The 13,577-nt window shown below is 54.1% G+C and overlaps 1 protein-coding gene across 3 annotated transcripts; it reads right to left on the reverse strand.

Annotated features, from left to right (window-relative positions):
- Positions 1-582: 582 nt before the first annotated feature.
- On the reverse strand, positions 583-10,056 carry RELA (RELA proto-oncogene, NF-kB subunit). 3 transcript variants are annotated; one of them, XM_068555285.1, is made up of 11 exons: positions 9,710-10,056; positions 9,102-9,128; positions 8,848-8,999; positions 8,560-8,708; positions 7,580-7,671; positions 7,092-7,223; positions 6,125-6,229; positions 5,694-5,906; positions 2,965-3,045; positions 2,808-2,882; positions 583-2,013 (listed from the first exon to the last, which is right to left on the reverse strand). In XM_068555285.1, the coding sequence occupies exons 1-11, from the start codon at positions 9,714-9,716 to the stop codon at positions 1,391-1,393; spliced, it is 1,656 nt and encodes a 551-aa protein (XP_068411386.1). In that variant the 5' UTR covers positions 9,717-10,056; the 3' UTR covers positions 583-1,390. The 3 variants fall into 3 exon arrangements, with proteins under 3 accessions (XP_068411386.1, XP_068411387.1, XP_068411388.1); XM_068555286.1 differs by lacking the exon at positions 9,102-9,128; XM_068555287.1 differs by lacking the exons at positions 7,580-7,671; positions 8,848-8,999; positions 9,102-9,128; positions 9,710-10,056 and having other exon boundaries at positions 8,560-8,605.
- Positions 10,057-13,577: the final 3,521 nt, after the last annotated feature.

Consider the following 13,577-nt stretch of genomic DNA (forward strand, 5'->3'; position numbering starts at 1 on the left):
TTTTGTTCAGGACTCCTGGGCGTGCGCGCGGTGGTGGAACGGCGGCTTCGGATTTAAGATTTCCTCGGTGCTCCCAAGGCAGGGTATCAAAGCATAGACCTTTACCTGGCACCTCCCCTTCCCCAACAGATGCAAACACTCCCTCATCCATTTAAGGGATGAACTCCGAACCTCTTAGCCCCGCGTTCTTGATCTTTCACAGACTGGCCCCATCGAACCTTTCAACGTCTCTCTTACCCCGCTCACCTACAAACGCTGGCTAGTCCCTCTGCGAAATCCACCCTCCTCTGTTGATGTAAGACCTGAAGCTAGTGTGGCCTCTGTGAAACCCTTCCTGAAAATGCTCCATCCCCACAGCTACTGGGCCCTACCGGGTTCTCACTAGGCTGGGACCTCCCCCAACTCCCACCCCCTTAGCTGCCTGCTTTCATCCACCGGCTGGTATCTAGGCGTTTCCACAGGCAACCTCAGACTGCAAGCTCCCGGATAGCAATGTATTCATCCAACTCTCTGTCACCTACGTCCAGCCTGAAATGACCAGCAAAGAGTGTGCTGTTTGCTGAAAGAAGGCAAATCTCTGGCCAGCTTGGCAACGAATTTATTAGTTCAAAGTAGAAAAAGCAATAGTCTAAATGCTTTGATTCTTCACTAAAAACTGAGCCTTTTGACTGGAGAGCAGCCAGCCTGCTCTCCCCATGACCCTCCAAACAACTCGCCCTACTACTAAGGCACTTGAGAAAAGGGGGAACAGAGCAGTCTCAGAGAGAACCTCCCTGGATCCTGGAGAGGGCCAGTGCTATCCCACCAGTTCCCTTCAACCACAACCCAGCAAGGAAAGAGCTGGCAGAGCCCTCTGCAGGGTAGGAAGGCCAGCCCCTCAAATGCTGGTGGTTAGGCACAAAGAATGCCAGCACCACACAGTGGCTGGTAACAGGGGCATTATTTTGGCTCAAGGTGTAAATGAACCCACGATTTGAGGAAGACACTTGGTAATAAGGCTTTGTGGCCTCAAAGGCCATAGCTCCCGCCTGTCCCTCTCTCTAGGGAGGGTACTAGAAGCTGGAGGGTGGGGTTGAGGGACCCCAGAATTCCCTATAGAGACTGGAGCTGAGTATCAGGATAAGGGAAGGAAGAGTTTGAGTTTTCCCAGCTCTCCCCTTTCCAGAGAAGTTAATGCTTCTGCTTAAGCACCTCCAAAAAGAGAGAGAGATAGATACTGCCAATAGAAGAATAAAATGCACCCCCCCTCCCCAGGAAGACATCACCCAAAAAAGTAGGGGGCAGCTGGAGAACACCCACCCCCCCCCCCCCCAGAATCCGTAAGTGCTTGCTTTGGGAGGGCTTCCATCCCTTGCAACCCAGTGCTCTGGGCAGGGCAGGTCCCTGCCCTTTAGGAGCTGATCTGACTCAGAAGGGCTGAGAAGTCCATGTCCGCAATGGAGGAGAAGTCTTCATCCCCTGAGAGGAGGCCGTTGGTGAGGCCAGAGGCTCCCAGGGGAGTGGGAGCTGGGTCAGGGGGCCTCTGGGACCCTGTCACCAGACGAGTTATAGCCTCAGGGTACTCCATCAGCATGGGCTCAGCTGTATGGGGGGCCATGGGTACACCCTGGTTCAGCAGCTGCTGAAACTCAGAGTTGTCGACGGATGCCAGGTCTGTGAACACGGCTGGATCTGTGTTATTGCCGAGCAGGGCCCCCAGGTCTTCATCAGCATCAAACTGCAGCTGCAGCAGGGCCTCTGTCAGTGTCCCTTCCCCAGCTGGGTTGGTCTTGGGGGCAGGTTGGGTCACAGCCTGAGCAAGGCCTGGGGCTAGGACTGGGCCAGGGGCTGGGGCCTGGGCCAGGGCTGATGCCATGGCTGGGGCAGGGGCTGGGGCCTGGGCCAGGACTGGGGCAGGGGCCGGTGCCAAGGCCGAGGTCTGGCTTGGGATCTGCCCAGAAGGAAAGACCATGGGGGAGAACTCCTCAAAGTTGATGGTGCTGAGAGATGGTGTAAAGGGATAGGGCTGGGGAGCTGGAAAGAGAAACAGAGAGGCAGGGGTCAGAGAAAGCCTCAGAGGCCCACCCCATCCTCTGGACCCCAGCTGCTGTCAAGACTGCTTAGGATCAGTCCTTCTCTGTGGCGTCACGGCCAGCACCCTAGCACCCTCCTCTTAATCCGATCTGACCTCGCCTGTAAGGTCCAGTTCTAGCCTCAACTCCTTGGAGCCTTCCCTGTCTACCCTAGCCCACAAAACTCTCACAGCCTTTCAGAGGAAGGGACGCTTTCAGAGCTGGTGAAACCTTATCTTACAGCTGAAAGACCAAGCCCTAAGCGGGCCTGGGCCCAAGCAACACCCAGTAAGCAGGGGGTCGTCATTCTTCTTTGAGCCACACAGCAGCACATTCAGTTTGCTGTTTTGCTACTTTAGAGGTGATTTTTTTTGTTGCCCCACTTCAATGGAGAGCTGAGGGCAGAGACTGTGCATTTTTGAAACTTCTGTATCTCAAGGTCTCCAAAGTGGGGTTTAACTGGCATAGGGGTTCTCATCCCCAAGAGGTTGCTGGCTCCTTGGCCACATCTCCAGAGCCTCTGATTCCACAGGTCTGTTAGGGGCCCAGGAATCTGCATCTTCACCGCTTCCCTGATGGCTGTGACACAGGCAACTAGGCCTCAGGCCCTGAGAAACAGGAGCCCAACAGAGAGCAGGCTTCAGACGTCTGCTGCTGAGACTGACTGCTCGTCTCCCTCCCAGAATGGGTCTAAACCACGCGCTGAACAGATCTGAGCCTATAGTTCTGGTGGGGCAACCTTAAGGAAATCCTTACCCGGCTTGGGGACGGAAGCTGAGCTGCGGGAAGGCACAGCGATGCGCCGGGTCGCAGGCCGGTGGTCGGTGGGTCCTGTGAGGCAAAGGCTGGGTCAGTTCTTGGCGCCCAAGGTCCCCCTTCCCCCGCCTTCTAATTCTCCCACTGCCCCTCTTACCATTGAAAGGACTCTTTTTCATGATGCTCTTAAAGGTCTCATATGTCCTTTTGCGTTTCTCCTCAATCCGGTGACGATCATCTGGGAAAGTAATGGAGAAAAGCGGGTCTTACTCTCCCCAGCTGGACCCCCAAAGCTCTCAAAGGACCCTTGGGAGGTAGGTGACGGGACAAACTTCTCTAAGGCCCTTTCTCCAAACCTTCTCAGCCAATGAGAAGAGCTGTGTGACTCTGTGACACTCAACAATTATAAGAATGGGGACTTCCCTGGCGGCGCAGTGGTTAAGAATCTGCCTGCCAATGCAGGGAACACGGGTTTGATTCCTGGTCTGGGAAGATCCCACGTGCCGCGGAGCAACTAAGCCCGTGTGCCACAACTACTGAGCCTGCGCTCTAGAGCCCGTGAGCCACAACTACTGAACCCGTGTGCCACAACTACTGAAGCCGGCGTGCCTAGAGCCCGTGCTCCGCTACAAGAGAAGCCACCGCGGTGAGAAGCCCGCTCACCGCAATGAAGAGTAGCCCCTGCTCGCTGCAACTAGAGAAAGCCCGCGCGCAGCAACGAAGACCCAACACCGCCAAAACAAAACAATTATAAGAATGCCATGGCTTTGTGAGAAGACCTCTGTTAGCTGAATCTGCCCTCTGAAGGCCACACAGGTACTCCCAGGTCAGGGGCACAGCTGACATCCCTGTTCCCCTCCAGCCTTGATCAGGCCTGGCACTGCGCCCTCTGCTCTCTGGGGCAGCCCAGGCACAACAGACCAGCTTCAGACTTCAACAGACTCTTAATCTTCTCTCTGATGGTTTCAGAGTTCAGTCTGGAGCTTTCAGAACTTTCTAACTACTGCTGCACTTGGATATCCCCAAAGGACTCGACGTCAACAGTCCAAAGCCAACCTCACCATCTCACCTCGAACACTTGGTTCTGGTTCTTTCTCCTTCTGTGTTCCCTCCCTACCTCTCTGCCCTGTCCCCAAACCTTGGACACATCCTCAGCATGTTGCTCTTTCTCACTCCCTACCATTCACCCCCTGGACACATATTTACTGAGCACCTACTGCGTGCCAGGCTCCGTCTGAGCCACTGGGACATGGCCCTGAGTAAGCGGACAAGGTTCCGGCTCCCAAAAGTTGACATCCTAATGACAGAGGGGCGAAGACACAACCACATACAAGTGATAGGAGCTCTGAGGGAGAGGCACAGGGTGATGTACCACCACCAGAAGATCAAGGAATCTAGTTTAGAGGTGTCCGGGGAAGCACTGGTGTGAGCCCATCACGTGAAGATCTGGGGGCCAAGCATTCCAAGCAGAGGCAACAGCTAGAACACAGGTCCTGAGGGGGACTGGGCTTGGTGTGTGTTGTACACAAAGGGCCCGTGGGGCTGAGGGTCCCCGAGGAGGCCGGCAGTAGGTGAGATCGTCTCGCTTTGCATTCCCTCTGCAAGGTTCATACGGTACCTTCTCTCCCAGGATGACCAAAACATCTTCCAAAATGGCCTCCCCACCCCGAGTCTCCCCATCTCAGATCCTCTGCACGCTGCTGCCAAAGCGAGTTCCAGATCTGCTCATGTCACTTCTCTGCTCAGAAACCTTTGGTGGCTCCCCACTGCCTTAGGATGCGACCGTGGATGAATGCCTGGAGTCCAACCTTCAAGGCCCTTCTGGGGCTTCCCTGGCGATCCAGTGGTTAAGACTCTGCACCTCCACTGCAGGGGGCGAGGGTTCGATCCCTGGTCGGGGAACTAAGATCCCACATGCCACGTGGCGCAGCCAAAAACAAAACAAAACAAAGCAAACAAAGCAAACCAGCCCTCCTGCCGGGGCCTGCTCACCACCGACATCAGCTCCCACCGCAAAGCTGTCCCCAAATGTGCTGCGCCGTGCGCTCTCCAACACCCGTGCCCTTCCAGGTGCTGCTCCACCTGCCTAGAAAATGCACTTCTGGGTCTTTCTCCAACTTAAATGCCAACTCCTCCACGCAGCCGGCTCCAGCTCCCACGGTATTTTGCACACACCTCCATTTCGCACGTTACTCTGTGACTTAAGGCTCTGTTCTGCATGTGTGTCTTCCTCATGTGACTGAGCTTCCAAAGAGCAGGGAACATGTCTTATTCATCTTTGTATTCAGATGACCTGGCACAGGCCCTGGCACCAAGTGGACACTCAGTGATTATTTGTGGAATGAACTGATGGCCGTTTTGGGGGTTGCTTTCTACACTCTATTCGACAGTTCCCAGGGCAGGAAACACTCTCAGGCTGGATGACGGACTTTGAATAAAGGATCACTCTGGCTGTTCCTATTTGATCAGATGCCCGAAAGCCTCGACCAAACCATGGCTGTGTGGTAGTCTTAAGAGAGATCCGGTGTGGCAACAGGACCCTGGAGCCAGATGGCCTGGGTTCAAATGAGGTCTGGGTCTGCCGACTCACTGAGTATGTGACCTCAGGCAGGTTAGATGCTCACTCCCACCTCAAAAGGTTCATTAGAGAATAAAATCAGGTAATTCGCTGATATGCCTGGAATAGGGCCATGCCTGTAATAAGAGCTCAGTAAGTCTTGGGTATCGTTACTATTAAATGAGGCAAGAAAGATAATCTGATTACTGTGTAAATCCCCGCCCGACTCCAGCTTCTGACCCTCACCTACAGCTGCCACATCCAGGCCTGGCCTCACTCCCACTGGCTGGGGCCCAACAGCCCTGCTGCTACCCTCCCCAGCTGGGTACCTGTGTCTGGCAAGTACTGGAATTCCATGGGCTCGCTGAGCTCCCGATCGGAAGGCCGCCGCAGCTGCATGGAGACGCGCACGGGGGCCTGCAGGCCGGGGTCCGCGTAGGGGGGCGTCCGGAACACAATGGCCACTTGCCGGTGCACATCAGCTTGTGAAAAAGAGCCTCGGGCCTCCCAGCCTGGTCCCGTGAAATACACCTCGATATCCTCTGCCAGAGATGGGGCGGCTTCGTGGGTCACTGTGCTCAGCTCACCCAGCCCGCCGCCCCCTACAATTGCTGCTACTTATCTCTGGACATACATCGCCCTACTGTCCCCAAGGTGTTGGGGGAGTGTCTACACCAGTTCCCTGATAACCACCATGTCTGCTCAGCCCTGCCCTTCACCTCCTGATCCAAAGAGTACAGCCCTCCTCCCGGGTATGTACCTTTCTGCACCTTGTCACACAGCAGGAAGATCTCATCCCCCCCAAGGCAGCTCCCAGAGTTCCGATTCACTCGGCAGATCTTGAGCTCGGCAGTGTTGGGGGCGCCTGAGGGTGTGGGAATAAGGAAGGAAGCCCTGAACCACCAGAGGTCTCCTGGGCTGACCTGCAGGAAATGCAAGGCTCCTGCCCGGCCCAGAGTCAAGGCTGTCTATAGAGCTTGCTGACTGTATCTCTGCAGCCAAGGTTCGACCATTCCCATTGGCTCCTCACCCCAACCAATTCAGCAACTATTTATCTACTAGCACCTACTCTGTCCCCAGCTCTGTTCTAGGCCTGAAGAATATAACCACGCACAAAACCTAAACATCTCTGCCCTCACGGAGCTTACAGTCCAATGGGAACCAACGTGATCACAACTCCTCTTTCTCCACCTGACCCAAGTAGTCTTCAAGGCCCATTCATACCCGCCCTGGCAATGAACCCTTCCCTCCCGACCCCCCGGTTCATCCTGGTTTCCGGGCCTCGGGGCTCCAAAGGCCTTTTATTTTCACTCATCCTGCTGGCTACTTAATTAAAGACTGCAGTTGATCAATGTCAGCCCAATCATCTGTGAGCTTCCTGTGAGCTTTCATCATTGAATTATTACTCTCTAACATTATCTCATTTCTGGGAGTTCATTTCCTGGAGTCATTAGTACAGTTCTGGGCATACCACCCTCTCATCACGTATTGGAAATGCCTGTCTCCCATCTGACTCCCTGCCAGCCTGGAAGCTGTACCTCGAGGGCAGCTCTGGGTCTTCTTTGCCTCGTCTCCCCGGCCAGCACAGTGCTGGGCACAGAGGAGATGACGAATACGCTGGATGACCGGACGAAGCCAGAGCAACTTTTGCAGGCCCCCGTGCCCGCCTCCACTTCCTCCTCACAGGTCCACCCCTCCTCCCTGCCTGCAGTTCCCTGGTCACTCACGGTTGTCAAAGATGGGATGAGAGAGGACAGGCGACAGGCGTAGGGGCCTGCCTGCCGGGTCCCGCACTGTCACCTGGAAGCAGAGCCGGACGGCATTCAGGTCGTAGTCCCCACGCTGCTCTTCTATGGGAACTGCCAGAAAAACAGATGGTCAGGCGCTCCTGGGCGGGGGAGGGAGCAGGACATGTGTGTGTGCAGGGGTGAGCTCTGGGTTGGGAGGGCTGTTTGAGGGCATGTGAAATGGTAGGAGCCCTAGAAGAGGAGGAAGAGAAGGTTCTAGACCCATCACTGTCTCCATCTGTGACCCTGGACGCCACGTTCCCTATGTCCCCTCTCCGGGTCTCTTTTCCCAATGGTAAACAGCAAGATTCCATCTGTACTGTGGGTCTTGGCCAGCGAGGGACAGATGAGGGGAAGGTGGCCTCAGGGGGCGACAGAGGCTGGAGGTGCTCCAGGCAGGCCCAGGCCTTTGCCGCCGCCGCCCTCACCTTGGAAGGGGTTGTTGTTGGTCTGGATGCGCTGACTGATGGCCTGCTCCAGGTCCCGCTTCTTTACACACTGGATCCCCAGGTTCTGGAAGCTGAGGCCCCCCCGGGCATCAGTCCCACTGTCTCCAGAAGAGCATGGGCCCTCCTGCCTTGCCCACTCTGCCCGTTCTCCCCCACCCACTCGCCAGGTGAGCACTTCGTGCTTAAGCCCCTTGAATGGTCCCCAACCATGCCACCGTGAAAGCCACTCCCTACTCTGGCTGACAAGGCCCTGTGCCCTGGCACCTGGCCCCAGCTGCAGTCCCTGCCGGCTCCCTACCCTCTGCCACAGGGGCTTCCTTCCCTTCTCCAAACACATGAAACTCATTCCCACTTCAAAGGCTTTTGCACCTGTTCATTCTGCTGGGCGTGTTCCTTCAGTGCTTCTCTGCTTTCCCACATTTAGGTCTTACCTGCGAGAGGCCCTTCTGACCTCCCAATCCAAAGGAATGAGACCAGCTCCTTCGCCTCCCCCACCTCGGACTCTTCCTCCAAACTATTACTGCTTTATTCTCATCACTGAAATGATGACTCCCTAACAGTATCTTGTTTAGTTATTTGTATATTTATTTATGGCCTGCCTCTGTCAACTAGTATGTAAGCTTCAGGGGAGACCGGTGGTTCAGTGGTTTTCTTTCCCACTATGAGAGATGTGACACTGAGGGACTCGCCCTTCCAGCCACAGGGGTTAGGGGTTCAGAGGTGAGTAGGGACCCATTCTTTTTCCATGGAGCTCACAAGGAGCTCCTCTCCGCTTGAGAGAGGAGACACAGACAATTTCAAGACAAAGGAATCTGCTTGCAGAGCTGGGGACAGAGCAAGGAGTGAGGAATTCTGCCCTCCCTCCAGAAAGGAGTAACACTGTAACAGTTAGCTACACAGCTGCCCCGCCTCTCCGCCCTCCATCTCACCACCACCCCTGCCACCCATGACGAGCTCACCTGTGGATGCAGCGGTCCGGGCAGAGCTCAGCCTCATAGAAGCCATCCCGGCAGTCTTTCCCCACAAGCTCATGGGGGTGAGGCCGGTGAGGGGGGTCCTTGGTCACCAGGGAGATGCGGACTGTCCCTGGCCCCGTGTAGCCATTGATCTGTCCAAAGTACAGAGAGAACCCTAGAGGCTCAGAAATTCCAGACCCACCTCCCACCTCCCAGACACAGACTGTGTGGGCCTGAACGCAACTCCCTCCCATACTGACTCTGTGTCCCCCACCCGGGCGCTGTGCTGACCTTGATGGTGGGGTGGGTCTTGGTGGTATCTGTGCTCCTCTCGCCTGGGATACTGCCTGCTGAGCGGCCCTCGCACTTGTAGCGAAAGCGCATGCCCCGCTGCTTGGGCTGCTCAATGATCTCCACGTAGGGGCCGGAGGCCTGGGCCGGCTCTGTGGGGGACACGCGGGCCAGCCCCCATCAGATGGCTGACCCCATTGCCCCTGACCCTGGGGAGCTCGTCCCAACCCACTGAGAAAGGATGGCCCACTTACCCGTGGGGAAGATGAGGGGGAAGAGGTCTGAAAGGAGAGGGAGACAAGGGTCAGCACAAGCCCACATCCTGTCCTCACCAGGGAAGGCCTGCTTCCCCACAGCGAGGAGATGGAGCCAGGCCCCTTCCCAGGGACACGGAGTCGGGGCCTGCCACCTGCAACCTGCAGGGAAACTAAGGGGCAGGGGTAAAGGAGCCAGAAGCACCTGCTTCCTGAGGGAAGCCGGGGATGGGGGCCTCCCTCCACCAGGGGAAACTGAGTCAGGGTCTTTTCTATTTTCATAAGTTAAATCAAGGGAGGGCACCCTCACCCCCATCCCGAGAGGAAACTGAGTCAGATACAGTCCCCCCTAACGAGGAAACTAAGTCGGAACTGCCCCCCCGGACCCCGGGGGGAAACTGAGTCAACGCCCCCCCCCCACCCCACACCCAGAGGGGAAACTGAGTCAGACCCCCGAACGCCCGCCCCGCCCCGCGCCACCATCCGGCCGGCCGCTCCCCGCGCAGCGCCCATCGGCGTAGGAAGGGTCGGAGGGCGACGCAGGGGCTCCGGCCGCGGTCCCGGCGGCCACAGCGCCGCCACCCCGCGGGGTCAGAGGTCGCCCTCACCGTCCATGGCCGGGGTCCCGGGGGCGGGGCCGGGGTCGCAGCTGGGCCCGCGGCGCGCGCTACAGCAGAGCCATTCGCCAGAGGCGGAAATGCGCTGCGCGCGCCCGCCGCCGCGTCACTGCCGGGAATCCGACCGCGCCTGCGCGCTGGGTCGCCGCCGCCGCCGCCGCCGCCGCCCCTCGCGGGGGTCAGGGGCGAGTGAGCGCCGCGCGGAGGACCGGGAGGCCGTGCGTGCCAGCGCTGTTGGGGACCCGGAGCCAGTGCGCGCTGCGCGGGGCACCGAGAGGCTGCTCGCCTGGGGGCCGCTCCCGGGGCTGGCGGGGCGGCTCGGCTTGTTCCCGAGTTTGGGCCCCGCCTGGAGGGCGGGGCCGGCGATTACTCACAATGTTTTTAGGGGATTTCGGGGCCCCCTTCCTCCGATCCGAGGAGTTTGGTGATGTCACCCTGAGCCGGGTCTGGAGCAAAGCCAGGGCTGCTGGGCTTCGACCGCCCGCCCTGCGCAGGGAAGGGCTCGGGCCTGCTTTGCCCTCAAAGGCCAGGTGGCTGAACTCCTCACGGTTTCCTAGTCGCTAAAAGGGCTGGTCGTTCTCGGTGGTTGTTGCCGCAGAAGCACTTTTTAATTTCCCGTCCTCCCCAATCTGGCTGCAACGAGGGGAAAGGGAAGTGCCCGGACCTCTCCACCTGGCAGTGCTTGGATCGTGGGCTTCGCGGAGCCTGCTGCACACTAGGGTGGTCCGAGGCTCCGCGCCGCGTCCGCTCCCACAGGCGAGCCGGGCCCAGGCTCATCTGTTTAAGATCATCCACACTGCCGGCCCTCGGGGGCAATGGGAGGGCAGGGGGCGCCCAGAGGTAAATCTCTGGAGCCTCGTCTCTGCAACCTGCCGCCTCTGTTTTAGAAGGTCCGGGACCCCCAGGGGCCGCTTGAACCCGCAGGGTCACATCCCCCGCCTGTCTCCCCACGGCTTCCTCCTGGGGTCCAGCCGTCTCCCAAAGCATTTCCACTAATTAAACGTCCTGTAACTCCTCGCCAGGGGTGCAGCGGTCCGGGCAGAGCTCAGCCTCCCCCAAGGCCGAGCCCAAGGCACGTTCGAGCGGGTGAGGGTGGGCCTGGAGCATCGCGGCCCCCCCAACCCCAAGGCAGCTTCCTCATCCCAGAATGCGGCTGCTCTATGGCAGGCGGCAGAGTCTTCCCCAGATGGAGGAAGACTTTTTATTTTCTCTAAGTTCGTTCTAAATTAGGGAATCATGTGGGAATTGGAAAAGATTGGAAATTCTGACTTTCGTTCCCAGGCTCTAAAAAAACAGGAAGAGAAAAGTGAAAACAGTCACCACCCCTCCCACTCATTTCAGTTTCTCATGTGGCTGCCCGGATTAGAAAAGTCACCTTGCTTTTTATGAGGAGGCAGACGTCAGGACGACAGAATGGATTAATTAGAATCCTTTTTAAATATTTATTTATTCATTCATTCATTCATTCATTCATTCATTTATTTATTTATTTATCTATTTATGGCTGCGCTGGGTCTTCCGTTGCTGCGCGGGCTTTCTCTAGTTGCGGCGAGCAGGGACTACTCTTTGTTGCGGTGCTCAGGCTTCTCATTGCAGTGGCTTCTCTTGTTGCAGAGCACAGGCTCTAGGTGCGAGGCTTCAGTAGTTGCAGCACTTGGGCTCAGTAGTTGTGGCTCTTGGGCTCCAGAGCGCAGGCTCAGTAGTTGTGGCACACGGGCTTAGTTGCTCCAGGGCATGTGGGATCTTCCCGGACGAGGGCTCGAACACCTTGTCCCCTGCATTGGCGGGTGGATTCTTAACCACTGTGCCACCAGGGAAGCCCTATAACCTTTGATTAATGACACACAGTGATCATTGATGCTGGCATGATCCTCTTTTAAAAATTTATACATGTATAACTTTTAACTTTTAAATTAATATGTTGAATTCCAGTGTACCCACTGCAAAACTCAAGAGGCTGGATAGAACACCAACAGGACTTAACATCTACCCACGTGCTCCTCACCTGTTCATCCGCTCCTTATCCCCGTGTCTAGGGTGCCATCATCCAGAATTCTGTATTTGTTATTCCTTTGATTTTTCTAAAGAAAAAAAATTTTTAAGAAAAAAATTGTACTCACGTATACATGCCTACACAATATCACGTTTGGTTTTGCTTAGTTTTGAACTTCCATGAAGAGAGTATCATGTTATTTGTTGTCCTTTGTTATTTGCATATTTCATTCAACACCTTACTAATATTTGTCTGTTTCATAGTTCAGTTTTTTACTGCTGTATACTATTCTGTAAATGTACCACAGTTTTTAATTTATTCATTCTGAGGATGGCCATTTGGGTTTCCAGTTTGTTGCTATTATAAACAGTGTTGTTAAGAACATTCCTGTGAATGTCTCCTGTTACACATGTATCCAGAATTTTCTTGGGTATATACCTAAAAATGATTTTTTTAGAGTATAGAATTTCTCTTTATCAGTTTTCAGAATAATGCCTTGGTTCTTTAACATCCTCTAAAATTGATTAGTAAGCATTTAAAAAATATCTTAATGAATGCATGGATTTAAACATATTTGATGTGCTTTAATCTATTACAATTTTTATTGAACTTCAAATTGTTCCATCTTTGGCCAGAATATATAAATAATTCCTAAAACTCAACAACCAAAAAAACCAAACAACCCAATTTAAAAAATGAGCAATGGGACTTCCCTGGTGACACAGTGGTTAAGAATCCGCCTGCCAATGCAGGGGACACGGGCTTGAGCCCTGGCCCGGGAAGATCCCACATGCCGCGGAGCAACTAAGCCTGTGCACCACAGCTACTGAGTCTGTCTGCACTCTAGAGCCAGCGAGCCACAACTACTGAAGCCCCCACGCCTAGAGCCCCTGGTCTGCAACAAGAGAAGCCACTGCAGTGAGAAGCCCGCCCACCACAACGAAGAGTAGCCCCTCCTCGCCGCAACTAGAGAAAGCCCCAGTGCAGCAACGAACACCCAATGCAGCCAAAATAAATAAATAAATAAATAAATTTATAAAAAATAAAAAATGAACAATGGACTTGAATGGACATTTCTTCAAAGAAGATGTAAAATGGCAATAAGCACGTGAAAAGATGCTCAACATAATAGCTATCAGGGAAATGCAAAGAAAAGTCACGCTGAAATCCTACTTCATGGCTATTATCAGAAAAACAAAACAACAAGTGTTGGCGACGATGTGGAGAAAGTGGTTTCTTTGTACATCACTGATGGGAATGAAAAATGGTGCAGCTGCTGTGGAAAAGAGTAATCCTCAAGAATTAAACAGAATTACCATGTGATCCAGCAATTCCACTTCTGGGTATATATACAAAACAATTGAAAGGAGGAACTCAATCAGATATCTGTACACCAATGTTCATAGCAGCATTATTCACAATAGCCAAAAGGTAGAAGCAGCCCAGATGTCCTTGGACAGATGAACAGATAAACAAAATGTGGTATATACATACAGTGGCATATCATTCAGCCTTAAAAAAGAATGAACAGCAGAAATTAACACAACATTGTTAGTGAATATACTTAGTGCCATTGAACTGTACACTTAATCATGGTTAAAATGGTAAATTTTATATTACGTATATTTTACTACAATAAAAAAAAAATCTCATCTCTCAGTGATACCAGACAATTACTCATTTGGTCTGTCTCATACTATACACAAAAACACTCAGAATAATGATACCAACTCTACCACCAATAATGTGATTAAATACAGGGTATATTTTTGCAGTTCTTGTCCTTAGGTTACATTCAGTTTTGGTTTTGTTTTTGGTTTTGTTTTGTTTGTTGTTTTTTGTTTGTTTGTTTTGGTACATATCTAT

Source organism: Eschrichtius robustus, chromosome 11 (genome assembly GCF_028021215.1).
Source record: "Eschrichtius robustus isolate mEscRob2 chromosome 11, mEscRob2.pri, whole genome shotgun sequence".
NCBI lineage: Eukaryota > Metazoa > Chordata > Mammalia > Artiodactyla > Eschrichtiidae > Eschrichtius > Eschrichtius robustus.